At 39.8% G+C, this 15,342-nt stretch overlaps 1 protein-coding gene across 2 annotated transcripts in view; it reads left to right on the top strand.

Annotated features, from left to right (window-relative positions):
• Positions 1-737: 737 nt before the first annotated feature.
• Positions 738-15,342, top strand: part of AMMECR1 (AMMECR nuclear protein 1) — a 114,025-nt gene continuing 99,420 nt past the window's right edge. For both annotated transcript variants that reach the window (XM_012750061.2, XM_012750070.3), the window contains exon 1: positions 738-1,242. In XM_012750061.2, coding sequence (XP_012605515.1) covers positions 770-1,242 — 473 coding nt within the window. In that variant the 5' untranslated portion in view covers positions 738-769. The remainder of the gene's footprint in view (positions 1,243-15,342) is intronic.

Genomic DNA, 15,342 nt, shown 5'->3' with positions numbered 1-15,342 from the left:
CACTCGAGCTTAAATATTTGTTGGTAAGGAAAGGAAAGAGTATTGCTTTTCTATCACAATCTCAGAAAACCCCTGGTGTGTGCTTAGGTTGATATTAAAGACAACAACGCAGCACGACCATTTCCCCGACTGCCTTGTACACACTTTACAGGGGCGGTCTCAGGTGTGGAGCTCTGAGCACCTGCTTGCTCACACTCCAACGTTCAGAAACCAGTGTATTGGAGGCCGAGTGGCTCAGGTTCCACGTAACTGTGTTCAAGTGTCACTAGCACTACGTGCAGTGGAGGTCATCGAGCTGTGCTGTGGGACTTGGATGCTTAGTTCGGACATTCTCCTTTCTTCCCCCTCTGTCACTAGTTTCCCTTTCCCTCCTTCCTCCCCGGGCGTGCCCACCTCCACCCCTCGCTCCCATTCTCCACAGTCTCGCTCTTGTTTCCTTCACCTTCTTTTCTAATCGGCTTCGTCTTCCATCCTCTGCCGCCACAGGATTTGCAGCTGGGGCTGGGGCTGGGATAGGGCTGCGGATCTGAGGCGCGAGTTGGGCGGGACAGGAGCTAGGAGCCCAGCCAAGACAGCGTGGGGCGCGCGCCGAGGCGGGTGCGCGCGCAGGGCAGCCGCGTGGCCGGGCAGTCGGGCTGGGGAGCGGCGCGCGCGCGCCCTGAGAGCCCCTGGCGCGCCCCCGGCGGCCGGGGCCGCAGCGTGCTCGCCCCCGCCGTCAGCTCGCCTCACTTATGGGTCGGAAGCGCTGCGTGGGGGAGACCGTTCCAAGATGGCGGCGGGTTGCTGCGGGGTGAAGAAGCAGAAACTGTCCAGTTCGCCCCCCTCTGGCTCGGGTGGCGGTGGTGGCGCCTCCTCCTCCTCCCACTGCAGCGGAGAGAGCCAGTGCCGAGCTGGGGAGCTGGGACTAGGAGGCGCCGGTACGCGGCTCAACGGGCTGGGAGGTCTAGCCGGAGGAGGTAGCGGCAGCGGCTGTACCCTCTCTCCCCCCCAGGGTTGCGGCGGCGGCGGCGGGGGGATCTCCCTGTCGCCACCTCCGAGCTGCGGAGTGGGAACGCTACTTTCTACCCCGGCCGCCGCCACCTCTTCCTCGCCCTCCTTATCGTCCGCCGCCTCGTCCTCATCGCCCGGCTCCCGGAAGATGGTGGTGTCAGCAGAGATGTGCTGCTTTTGCTTCGATGTGCTCTACTGTCACCTGTATGGATACCAGCAGCCCCGGACCCCCCGGTTCACCAACGAACCCTAGTGAGTACCGTGCCCTCTGCCGCCCTCTCCCTTGCGCTCGGGATGGGACTCAAGAGTTGAGGGAAAGTGCGAGTCCTCCTCCTCGCCGCCGTCTGCCCCTACCCCTCTAGCGGTCCGGTCCCCCAGAGCCACTCGACCTAAGTAAGGGCACCCTGTGGCTTTTCTGCCCTCTGAGGCAATCATCCCACACTTGGAGCTGGGTGCTGCTGCTAGGGATGGCCCCGTGGTTTCCAGAAGTGTTCGCTTTCTCTTTGAGATAACTTCCAGGAGTTTTTACCCTTTCCTTCTGTACTTCGCAACCCCCTACTACTCCCCGATCCCACCCGGGTTTTGTAGATCTGGATTACTCGAGGTATTGACTTCTCCTCACTTTGGTTTCCATTACCCCAAGTGAAAGCCCCGCCAGTATTCCTGCCCCGCGTACCTTGCACTTGGAGAGCTACTGTCCCATTGCCGGGTGAAAAATAGCAGCTATCCAACTTCTGTTCTGCTCCTGATGGAACTTAGCTCCGGAGCTTGTGAGGTTACCCATCTTTTCCTCAGGGGTTCCTTGTGCCCTGGGAAGGGGGGAGGTTTTTTAAAACACATTTTCCCTTACTATCTATTTTTATCCGAACATATCTATTAAAATATGTTTCTAGTGAAGCGAGCGCACCGCCGGCTTCCTCACATTTGAAGAGTGAGACCTTTTTTTTTTTTTTTTTTTTTTCATTCCACCGTCTGGGTAATAGCTCATTCAAAGAGAGCTGTCTCCACAGAGCCACGGTCAGTTTGTACATTAAACGTGCATTCGCTTTGGTGTCGATTTCACTTTTAAGAAATCTATGTTATACTCGACGATTTAAAAAATAGTTAAACAATCGAGCAGTAAATGTGTAGGGATTTTTATGGTTTCCTCTGGTTTTGTACTTTTAATTATTTTACCCTTTAAGTGTGTGGTTGAAATTGTTTGAAATAGCATTGTTACAGCCAAAAGCCAGGTTAATTCTAATTCCTGTCCATTTGGATGTGTGGGAGATGGGGCATATGTGTTTTTTTTTTAATGTGTAAACTGAGTGTAAACTGACTTTCTAAGTTAAATGCTAGACAGAATCTAAAGACCAAGAGAGGGCAGAATGAGAAAAAGGATCATTGTTTTTATGAGTACTTAGCATCAACAAGAAAAATATAGAAAAATTTCAGTGAAACTACTACTGAAGGGCATCAACCTTTTTTTCTAGCTAAGACAAGTGCCCCTTGTGCTCCATATCATAAATACCTGAATTGATGTTCTTTTTAAACTACTTCTTTTCATTTTGGGAGGTTAGGAGACAGGACTACTGCATAAGTGTAAACACTTCTGCCTAGACTAAAAATATTAAATTAATATGTAAAGTGGAAATTACAATAAAGTGTCCTGGAAATTGTGCATTTGTATTGTTTTCTTTGGCTTTGGTACTTTGTCTTTAATTTTGTATGACTCTTCTGTGGTCTGTGCATTTTCTTTTAGACTTAGTCCATCTTCAGGCATTGGTTCATGAGAAATGTATGAAAGAGCATCCAGGCAGACACTTTGTCAAATAAATTGAATATCTTTATAAATTTCACAGTGCTAATTCTAGGAGCTTAAATCCTAGGTCTACACCTTTACTTAACCAGATTATTTTTTGGTTAAGAAGTAAAATTCATTTTGCAAAGACTGCCATGTAAAAAAATCTATGAAATATTTATTAGCTTGAGTCACTTATTTGTGACTTTTCTGCCTGCTCTTGGATGTCTGTGATGTATTAAAGCTAGTCCTGGGATGATACTTAGCTTGGCTATGCAAAGTCATGGGACTGCAAAAATTCACTCCTGTTTAGTTCTTGAGCTGTTACATGAGTTTGGCAAAGGCTGTTTTAGTATTCACGCTCCATTGCTCCAAAGCATATGAGAACACACTTTCAGGAGGTGCTATTTTCACACATTTTAAAGTGAGTTTGGGTTAACTCAATGACTATAACAAGAATTTTAAAAGGAAAGTGGGCTTGACCAGTTCATACAAAAAATGCTTTTGAAAATATCATTTTAACAGTAGCCACTTTGCACATGTATTTAGATATTGTTCTCCTCTAATACCCCAGTTGCTGGATTTTTCATGGAATTAAACAGATAAATAAGACACACTTTTGACCACTGTGGATATGTTGAAACAGTGGTGGAAAAATAAGAACTATTATCATTTAGCAGGCCTTGAATTATCATGTTTTCTGCAAAACAACTAGAATAGACATGGAATATGACCAAGTGGGGAAGAGGACTGTGTCTTATTTTCATTTATCTTAAACTGACTTTTGAGGTGTACGGTGGAAATTCAGGAAAATTTCTTGATTGCAGGAGGGAAATAACTGTAGTCATTTGACGGTGCCTTAGTAACCAGCACACATTTTTCTTTGTTTTGCATATTCAATAGCATTGTGTAGTTATTAGTGTGGCTTTATGCTAGGTGCCATAACACATAAGTAGACGTATTGAGATTTTTTTTTCCTCAGAGTTATTAGTATGGTGTAATGAGCAGTGTGTTTCAGGTCCTGTCTTTGTCCCCCAGAAGATGTGCTTTTGACAATTTCACATTCTCATATGTAAAAGCACAGTTTTTGTCCCTTCCTAGGACCTTTCTCTCAGAATATCTGTAACCGGTGAAATCTGCTTTTTATAGGTTTAGAAGTTATAGATCCATCAGTTACACTTCCACTCTGAAAGGTTATTCGAAATTTCTAGTGATGTATGTATCTTCAGGGTCGGGGGGAGGAGGGATGTCAATATGAACAGACTGTATGGACACAAATTCTTCACTGTTGCTGTTTTTTGAGTACCTACCCCATTGCAGAGAGCATTGTACAGGCAGGTTTGTCCACAGAAATATGGTTCAAGATATAAGAGAAACATAACTTTAAGTGCATTTTACTATTTAAAATCAGAACTCTTGGATTTATGTGTCAGGGAGCCCAGATAGCCATTTTATAGGAACCTGTTTGCTACTATAAAGGGATCCACTGCGCCAGGTGTTGAGCCAGGTGGACTCCAGAGCAGTCATTCTCAACCGTGGCTGCACAGATGCCTGAGTCCCAGCCCCAGCGATTCTGATTTAATTGGTCTAGGATGGGGCCTAGGAATCAGGATTAGTAAAAGCTCCCCAAGTGATTTTAATGTGCAGCCAAGGTGGAGAACCACCAGTTATATTCTATTTAGGTCTTGAGATTGGGATTAATTTGGTCTAGGGTGGTGCTTTGGAATCCATGTTTTATGAGCACCCTGGGTAATTTTGGTAAACAACTGATTTGGGAAACACTTGCAATGTGGTCTGCAGAAGACATCACCTGGGAACTTGTTGGAAACGTAGGCTCTCAGGCCCCACCTCAGAGCTGCTGAATTAGAATCTGCATTTTAACAAGCTCCGCAGGTGGTTCTTATGCACATTAAAGTTTGTGGAGGACTGGTTCTCAAACTAGAGTACCTCCTAATCTCCTGTAGTGCTTGTTAAAACACAAATTGCTGGGCCCCATTCCCAGAGTTTCTGATTCAGTCAGTGTGGGGTGGGGCTATGAATTTGCATTTCTAACAAGTTCCCTGGTGATGCTGATGCTACAGTTCCCAGGACCACACGTTGAGAACCACTGGGTTAGTGAGAAGTGAGGACCTGAATAAGTACTTGAGCAACTGTAAGGGAATGGCAGTTTTTGCTGCCAGTTTCCAGTATAAAACTTCCTGTTTCTATGTCACTATCCTTTATTATGTTCATTCTAACTTAGCACCCAGGAGATTGAGTGCTGCCAAGAGTGTAAGAGTCTGAGGTCCAGGCTGGGGATCGGGAGAGAGAGGGTGACTTTTGGAAGCCTGTGGTATGATTTTTAGGTCCTTTTTCAGAAATTGTTAAATGTGAAGGGTATATTTTAGGAGTTAAAAGTAGCGCAGATATTATATCTTAAAGTGAGTTATATTGATTTTTATAAGTAAAGCCCCCTTTTGTTCCCATTAAATGCTTTTATGATTAGCTCACTAAATAACATGTGAAACGGTTTTAAGAGCTTTTATTTATGCTTATGCTTGCTAGATTTCATTTTAAGAATTTCCCATATTAACAAATATAAAAGGATCCTGCTAAGGCACTGGGATTGTTCAGTCTTATATCTTTAATGCTGTGTTGCATGTCACATCCTGTGAACTTTTTATTTTAGTTATCTTACCACCTTTGAAGTTAATGTAACACTGCTTTCTGTATAGACCATAGCATGTAGAAGATTCTTTACTATTAAATGTCAATACGTGTGGTTTTCTATCACATTGAATAAAATGTATTTTTTTAAAAATCCACTCCTGGATGTGCAGATTTTGAGAGATTCCGATCAAGTGTTGAGCAGTTAACTCTCATCTTGCCACGGTAGTCAAATTACTGGCTTCAGCATGCTTGGGAGGAGTTCGGTTATGTTAGGGGAGTAGGCATTTTGTTTCACCAGAACAGTAGCAATCCTGTTGCACTGTCAAAAAGATGATTTGATAATGGAGCTCAAGTTAAAGTGATATTAAATCAGCATTTTAAACATAAGCTATTATATTTCTTTTATGTCTTTTTTGATTAAGATTGACCAGCATAGCCAGAAGATGTATCTGTCTATTGCAGATGATTCTACTAGGCCAGGACAGATTTTCTTATCCATGCTAACATAATGGTACTAACTTCCATTCCTTGGTCACAACGTAAAAAAGAAAAATATTGTCTGAAAAATTGTTGAGCCTTTTTGAAAGTATAATATGGTTTTCAACAATGGTAATTTCCATTGGAGGACAATCTGATATCCTGTTTTACTGAGAGAAAAGAGAGCAGGCATGTTCCCAGTTGTCATATATGCTGTAAAAATTGTCAGTGAGTGAAATGGAAGGATGGAGAAATATAAATTACAAAATTGTTTTTATATCCATTCATAAAGGTGTATGTAGGGCAAGGTATATTTAGAAAAATATAAAATAAATATTCAATGCTTATTTTACCTTCTCCCCCATATGGCCAAAGGGAGTGACAATCTAGTCCATAATTTTTCTTTCTTATGAATTGTGTTTGTGCTGCATTCAGGTTTCAGTTAGTGGGTGAAAGCCAAGAAGGAATCTCTTCTGGGTTCTCTCAGTCCAATAGGAAGAAAGACTACTACTGAAAAAGTGAAAAATGCTCTGTTAACACATGCATGAGTTGTTTTCCTAAGTATGTGTTTCTCAGAAACATACTAACATTCACATTATTGTCTTTTAAAAACTATGCACTTTTTGAAATTGAGCTTGTATTACAAATACTAAAATCTTTTACTGCAATGGATTATACTTTTGAAGTCAGTTACACTTCCATTTATAGATAATTTTACTTTTTGAGAATTTATATGTGTGAAACACTAAAACTTGTGTAATGAGATTAGTCAAAGTTCCCAAGTTTTCCCGATTTCAATAGATGTTATTCTGTACTCTCGATGTCACACATGCTTGCCTGTTATAAAGCAGCACAATGACCAGGGCTTTTACATTTAAATTTTCTTAAATAGTCTCTTTTTCAAACTTGTGTAATAATGTCTCTTTTTGATACTGTTCTGAATCAATTAAGCTGAGTGAGGACCAGCAGTAAAACCCAGCGGCTGCCAAGAATGGACCTTCAATGTGTAAGCTGTCTTTCCACAATCGGTAATTGGGCAGTTGCTCACAGGACACTGGAGACAGTGTGGGAAGCCAGTGGTTGTGTAGGTGGGAAGAGTAGATTCCCAACAGTAAACTTATTTAGAGTTGAGCTTCTGTAGTTAGTGTTGCTAAGAGTAAAAATGGCCCACAAGCTTATGTAGTAAAAAGAAAAGAACCCAGTGGAAGAAGTATAATGTAATAGTATAGCTGGTTGGAGCATATTTTATGTTTGGTCCAACTATAAGTGGCATCTTTTGTATCAAGTGTGGGTGTATTTTCTACAGCTCTTAATGTATCATACTTTCATTCTTGCTCAGCCTTAAAAATGTTAATGTGGAATCGCTGAGTGGAAATTATATGTCACTGGAAAAAAAAAACACACCCTGTTTTTTAAAAGCATATATATTATGCTGAGTTCCATGGTTGGAAACTAGTGAAATAGAAGAGGTAGTCTTATCCTCACAGAGCTTACAATCTTATTCAAGTTAGGATACAAATATTGAAGTTGCTTAAAATGCTACAGAGCAACATATATATGATTATAAGTTAATAACATATAATAAAATACATAGGCATGGGAATGACATGGAATATAAAGGAGAGTGGTCAGGAAGAAGGCTTTTGGGAGGGATAACTTGAACAAAGTTTTTAAATGGGAAAGGTACAGAGATTATTGGTAAAGAGTCCCTATGACCAGTGAATCTTAAAGTCTTACTTGGCTGTTCTCAAACCGGTTGCTGTCACCACCACACCCCTTGCCACAGTAATTGGGGATTCCCAGCAGCTGTCTTCAGTCAGCAACTTGCACTCTCAGCATTCTTCATACCACTCCCTTTGCTCTGGTCTCTAAGATCATAAAACTTCAAGGAAATTAAAAGTTGTGTTGGGAACTCTTTGGGAAGGCTGGATAAGAGATTTTGCATCTGGTTGTAGTTTCTTGTATTAGGCTGAGAACAGTATTTGTAGAAGAGTCCTTCAGCGTGTCAGATGAATTGGAAGAAGAGTGTCAAGCTAGGAAAGATCAGCTTAGCTTAAGGTTATGAGGGCAGTAGGAAAACTGGCATTGAAAAGTGGGAAAGTCGCCCCAGGGGCAGAGTTTGTGAATATAGGAACATTGCAAAATTAAGAATTGGAAGAAGTTATCAGCATGTGCAAGGACTTGTACTCTAGGGCCAGGTTTTGTGTAGGAGTGGAAAGATTGCAGCTCACCTGTTTTTTGGCTTTCATCATTGCCTCTTCTTTTCTTGGCTCTGTGCCTAGCTATTCTTGTGCTCAGGAAAAGTTTGTTCAACAGTTCTGTTGGAATGGCTATGAAATTTGATCACAGGTATAAGAATACTCCCCTCCCCGTCTTCACCAATTCCCAACTGTATCTAATTTAGGAGAAAGGAGGAGAAGATATGTTGGTTTATATAATCTGGATCAAATATAAAGATAGCTGGGATAGCTTTTGTATGAAGACCTGAAGTTAGGTGACTGCATGTGAGTAAAGAGGCATTGCAGAAAAAAAAAAATCTAACAAATTCCCATTGCTGGGGGAAGTAAAAGGGAGAGAGGCTTTGAATATTATTCAGAGTTTATAAGCCTGAGCAACCAGGAAGATGGTGGTGCCATGAAAAAACATCAGGGGAAAATGGAAAGAAACAAATGGTTGGGCAGGTGAAATCAGATTTCTTACTATGTGTAGTTCCAAGTGTTGGCAGTTGTCAAATGTCGTTTTTTTTTTAATTAACAATACCACAGAGCAACGACAGAACTATTGTGATGTTTTGGTAGATCCTTTGGGATCACCCCAGCCCCCTTCCTGCCAATTGTGACTTTGAACTGTTCCAATAGGTAGAGATCGGTGATAATTTTCAGCTTTGTACTGCTAGTAAAAACACTTGGCATAATGTTAGGTTCCCCTAATGTAGGTTTGTACATTTCCTCAGTCTTTAGGCTTATCAATTTGTACAGTGGTCAGTGATTCTTATATTTCCTTATGTGTATATCGTAGCACAGCCTTGAGCTAAAATAGAGCCTTGTGGCAGACCATCTCAGGAACTTGTAGTTTGAGAACTTCAATTAAAGGTCATTTCTGAAGGACTAGAAGTGCTGTTTGGTTCTAGATTCTAGGTTCTGTGTCCTTAAGCTTAGAAAGTAAAATAGGTTGAATCAAGCTGGATCTGTTTTGCAGCTTTGCTCCACAATGAAGGTTGGCTGTTATCAATTGGCAGGATCAGCCATATTGCTTTAGGATCTGTGCAATCTTCAGTGGATGGGCATATGTGAAAAGTTGTGCTTGAGTTCAGGCTTACTAATATTAGTTTTTTAAAATAAGGTCTGTGATAGTCTTGATGATTCTTGCCTTTCCTCTATCTGTTTCATTTTACAGATAATCCACACTGTGACCCAAAGCCACATGCAATGCTGGGAGAGCACAGTTGACTGTATTATGCAATATCCTGCCAGAAGATGCTGACCAGCTCTCTAGTAATGGAAAGTAGTGACATTGACTTAACAGCCTAAATAGTTCACCTTGCCTTTCCATATACTTTGTATGAGATCTGTAAGCATATGACACACAATTCTAGTAACATATCTTCTATTGGGATCTTGGATTGCTGCAAGGTGATAACATCAGATTCTCTGCTTTGCTTCAGGTGTCAGTGAATCTTTGAATTATTCTTATAGAATGGAATCTATGAAAACTTGGTTTTTATGCTGTCAGCCTAGCTAGGGATCCCACAGCACTGTGTGTGCCTCAAAGAAATGTTTGTATACTAGTCATGTTAGTGTGTTTCTTCTCTGTGACATCATTATTGCTTATAGTAGCCTAGCACCCACATGGTTAGGTATAGGTGGTTTGGGGTACAGATAAGTTATGTAGCTGGTAGAACTTGAACCTCAGTACATAGCTTATTGTAGTAAGGCAGATACAAGTGAGGTAAGTGTTTAGGTGAAGGGTGCATTTTTATGTCCTTTTTAAATATGGTAAGTGGAAGATGGCATTGGTGATTTATTCACTAAAGAATAATCTCATGAAGTCTTCTGACCTTTTGCCATGTTAGAGTGGTACTCTCGACACATTTCATGAGTTTTCTCATGATAAAAAGAAAAATTAAAAAAAAAAAAAAACTTGCCACGGTGTCTTTTGCATTAAAACAAAACAAGCACACGAAAAACTTGCCACTAGCTTGGCCAGGTACTTGATTTTGTGAAATAGCTCTTCGATGTTAAGAGTAGATATAAGGCAGTCAGTGGTTAAAATTTTTTGTTCAGTTTCTAGATCCATTTACCCCCACACTCGTCTGCTTGTCAATTCAGAAAACCCTCACAAGAACAAATGGGAATGATACGGCTTCTATTTCTCTGACACTAATGAGGTGATATGTGGTTTGTGGTATGTTTTACCCCACAGACTCCTCCAACTATTGCCCTGTCTGGCAAGTTGTTTTGCAGGAATCCACTCTTCCACACTGAAAGCTTTGGTCATGTGGAGAAAGAGAGGCACACAGGGCTGGAGGCAGGAGTAGAGGGTACATGGGAATTATGGAGGAAGAAAAATGAATTGTAATTAAATGAGGTAAAGGCCAGGATTCAGGGCAGAAAAGGGAGACTGGGCACCTGATCTGGAGTAGGAGTACTCCAAGAGGCATGTTTTATATCACATAAACCTAGACGTCCCTCCTTTAGGACCAATGGCCATGACACACTTGTAAAAAAATAATTATTCATAGCAGAAGCAAATGCATAGAATGAAGTTTAATAAGAGGGCCTGCTATGGGTCCTTTGAGTACTTCCAAGAGACCACAATGAAAATTGTTTGTACAGCGTCATTAGAATGAGGCCTCTACATAAGTTTGGAAGCTGTGGGACAAGTAGCCTTAGTGTCCCCAAAACAGCACAAATGTAGCCACTTGCTGATCATTATCCTTTCTTATTTTTCTTGACTTGTCTATGAACATAGTTATAAATCCTCAGATATTAGATATTATTTTTAATCCTATATATTTATGTATTAATAGCCTCTACTTAGATTTATGACATTTCTTTCATATAGCTTGCTCCCAGTTATCCCCCATAACAAAGATTATGGAACAGATAATATTAGTGGGTAGACCCAGCTATACTTTCTGATTGGCTGCAGATTATAGTCATGCAAAGGCACGTACTCATCTTTTCTGTACCTAAACAGGAGCTACTATGATCATCCTGATTTGTAAACTATATTCTCACTGACAACTGGAGTGTCAGCTGTTTTTTTGTTAATCAGTTTTTCTTTAATTATACATGTATGCTGATTTTATTTTTTAATGTGGAAAAACATAAGATCTATTCTTAACATATTTTTAAGTATATGGTACAGTATTGTTAACTATAAGCCCTATGTTTAGCTAAAATTTTTTTTTTTTTTTGAGACAGAGTCTCTGTTGCCCGGGCCAGAGTGCCGTGGCATCAGCCTAGCTCATAGCAACCTCAAATTCCTGGGCTCAAGCGATCCTCCTGCCTCAGCCTCCTGAGTAGCTGGGACCACAGGCATGCACCAACGTGCCCGGCTAATTTTTTCTATATATTTTTAGTTGGCCAATTAATTTCTTTCTATTTTTTTTTTTTAGTAGAGATGGGGTCTCACTCTTGCTCAGGCTAGTTTTGAACTCCTGACCTTGAGCGATCCACCCACCTCGGCCTCCCAGAGAGCTAGGATTACAGGCATGAGTCACTGCACCTGGCCCTTAGCTTATTTTTTAAAGGTACATAATAGTGGCTCTACCTAAAGCAACACGTTTTCTATAGGAATTTTTGGAATCCTTTAATCTTACAAATATATATTAGAAATGCACACAACCTATTTACAAGAGAGCCTAATTTAGGTTTTGAGGTATTTATTTTTCCAAACTTATTAAACATTATGTATAAATTATATTAAAGGTGTTAGAGTCAGAAATAACCATTTTTAAATGTGTTTCAAGCTAGTAGTATTTCAGTTAGTATTTGACCTGGTAGTTATCATTCACTTTATTAGTATTTTTAATAACAACTGCTTATATTTGAAAAGAATGTGATTTTTCTCACTTTCCTTTTAGGTTATTCTTCTCATCCTATGTTCTTTAGGGCTTTCTGATGAATTTGCTAATAATAATATAAGGAAAAGTCTTTGACAGGTAGGAGCTTTGCCTTTGTTCACCCACTTTTAAAGGTGGAAGGACTAAGGCATTCAAGAGAACATCAGTTTTGACAGTTTCTGAGGAATATCTCTGAGTGTATATTTTCTAGATAGATGGAAAATTGGAAGATAAATTGCATAATGGGATATTGTAAGTAGGGCCTTTAAGTCCACGTGTATATACAGGGTATCCAGAAAGTCTCCATACAAAGGAAAAATTTTGTAATGAGTATTTTGTAAATGTACATATAGCTACAATTTACCATTTTTCCTACATATGGCAACTTTTGGGACACCCTATACATAAATCACTTTAGTTAAGCACTTCTTTTTTATTTATTTATTTATTTATTTTTCTGAGACAGAGTCTCTGTCACCCAAGCTAGAGTGCAGTGGCGTCATCATAGCTCACTGCAACCTCAAACTCCTGGGCTCAAGCGATCTGCCTATCTCAGCCTCTTAGGTAGCTGGGACTATAGATACTCACCACCATGCCCAGCTAATTTTTCTATTTTTTTGTAGAGACAAGGTCTTGCTCTTGCTCAGGCTGGTCTTGAACTCCTGACCTCAAGCAAACCTCCTGCCTTGGCCTCCCAAAGTGCTAGGATTATAGGCGTAAGCCACTACACCCAGCCTGATTAATCACTTCTTGAATTTCTTATAGTGTACACACTTGTTTCTAATGAAAAGCTCACATCTAAATGTGGCAGTAGCAGCTGTGAAATAATAGATATGGTCAAATCATGGGTCTTGAAAGTTGTTTGTTTGGCCTGTTGTCTACACAACCAGTATGAGGTTCTCTTTCATTAGCTGGGGTGTAGCCAGTTTTTAATATTACCACTGAATTGTAATCCATCAGTTTGGGTTTTGGAGCAGTTTCTAATTTCTATTTAGAGATAGCTTTGCAGTTCTAAATAAGAAAGTAAAATTTCCACCATGATTACCCCTTTGCTTACAAAGTTTTAACATGAGTATTTGTTTAAGCCTCAAGTTTTATTTGCCAGAATTATCTTAAGACAGTATGTTTTACATCAATGCATATCTCTTATTCAAAGCCAGTACTGTTCTTCCTGTTATGGCTAGTTCTAATGTTTCAGTTCAACAAGTCATTTAGCTGTTGTAGACAGAACACTGTGCTAGGCCCCTTTTTGGGTATGGGTGAGAGGTCCGTAAAATAAGCATAAAGCCATGCTTTATGTCCTTAAAAAGCTTGTAGTCATATTGACGAGACAAGATTTATGAAACAAATAATGAGGTCACATATGATTCAGTGGCTAAATGAGTGATGGAGACAATGAGGTCTGTAGGACTCATTGTTTAGATAGCCTAATGTGGGCTGGGATTGTACAGGAGGGCTTCATGGGCACATCAGGATTCAAGCTGGATAGAACTTTAGTAGATGGAAAAAGCATTTTTGGCAGAGGTCAGAAGGAGCATTATATAGTGGTCAGTGGGTACCAATCAAAGGTAGATCGAAATGGAGGAGAACCTAGTGAGAAAGGGGACCTGTCAGGAGATTGTAGCTGTAATTCAGGCATTGGAAAATTAAGGTCTATCAGTTGACAATTTAAAACTATTAATGGTCTATGAATTGCCTCTTTCTTAGTAAAATTTCCCTTTTGTCCAGTTAATAATGCCTAAGCGGCTCCTTTAATGCCTTGAATGTCATAAAGACTGGACTAGAGACTAGGAAATAACTCAAGCAAGAGTCTGCTGTGTAGACAAAGTGCTTTCATTCGTCAGTAGACAATCAGCATAAGTCAGTTAGATTAACATTGGTTATATCACACTTTGCCTGAGTGCCTTTTATGTTCAGTGTTCTGTTTTCTTTTGAACTTCAGTGTCTCAAATGTGAAGTTGGAAAAATTGGCTGCAAAGATTATATAATTTAGAGATAAACTACCCTAATCATTATATAATTAAATGGTTTAAACCACTTTTTTCTCCCTAAATTAATGAAGAAATTTTACTTGACTATTACAAATTTAACTGAGATAAGGTAGGTACTGGGGATTATGATTTTAGGAGGATTGTATACTAATTATTGAATGATGTCATTTATGAAATTAAACATAAATTAGTCTAATGGGTGTGTTCCTTATAGTTCTTAACATGCACTATTTAAGAATGCTACCACTCTAAGAAAGAAACGATATAAACAAACGTTATAAAGGTTTTATATTACTATTTAGAATAAAAATTCTGAAATAGTTTATTAAATTACAACAGAGGAGAATATTTTATTTTATGTTGAACAATGATTACTCTTTGAAGAAAAAAAAGAGCAAAGTTCTCAGTCTTTAGCTGTTTTGACTGTGGCAAGAGAACAAGCAAAACCCATTTTAAAGTGAAAAAATGGCTGTAGGTCCAATGGGTTCATGTATCTTTGGGCTGCTCTTAGAACCTTTGCTTATGTTTATTTCAGTTCAGTCTAGAGAAATTCAGGTCAGTTCTTAACAGAAGAGGAGTGGTTTAGTCTTGAAGCTTTCTTTCATGAAGAGTTATAATTATTTACCATCTCATAATAACCCTTCATTAACCCTTTACTAATTTAAATAATTTGTACCAGCCCAGCATGGTCTCTGGTGCTTTCCTTTCTCAGAATTGTTATGTTTATTTGAATACTTTTCACTCTGAATCTCTTCCACTGCAATTCAAAGTATAAATGTAGGAAGACCCTTCTTTTACCCTTCCTCAACATATTTTCTCTCTGGAGCTTTGCCATTTTCAAGAGCAGTAGCTTTGAATAGTTGAAGACCTGGTAGCATTTGCATTATAGAATTTTTACCCACTTAAATTCTAGCAGTGTTTACCACTTTGTATTATCTAGAAAGTTATTTACTGGTCCTGCTGGTTTTCTATTTTGGGGAATTGGTGGAGTGATGGGGGTGGGGAGGTTGTAAATTTATGACTTCCGAATTTTTCAAACAATGGCTTTGAGTATGTAAAGGAGTGTAAAAACACTAACTGGATCAGTTTTGGATTCAGGGCAGTGTAAATCAGAGAGGTTTCTAGAATTTTTTCTAGGGAGATTTTAAAGCAGAGAATAAGTGAGATGTTCTATCATGTTCTCTTCTGTGCCTTACTTGAAAGTGGATATCTTTTTTTCTTGGTGTATAACTGAAACCATAAGATCTTTGTGGACTTATTTAATATTGTTTGTTATTTAGAGACTGACATGACTATATGTAGCTGTATGCAGGAGGGTAAGACTATGCGTTTATGGTTCTCAATGAGGTATGGCATACGCTTTAATTATCTGGTTATCTTTTATTCTG

The sequence above is a fragment of the Microcebus murinus genome, chromosome X (genome assembly GCF_040939455.1).
Source record: "Microcebus murinus isolate Inina chromosome X, M.murinus_Inina_mat1.0, whole genome shotgun sequence".
In the NCBI taxonomy this organism is placed as follows: Eukaryota; Metazoa; Chordata; class Mammalia; order Primates; family Cheirogaleidae; genus Microcebus; species Microcebus murinus.
Note: the sequence above shows the minus strand (reverse complement) of the source record. Positions and strands in the feature narration are given on the sequence as shown.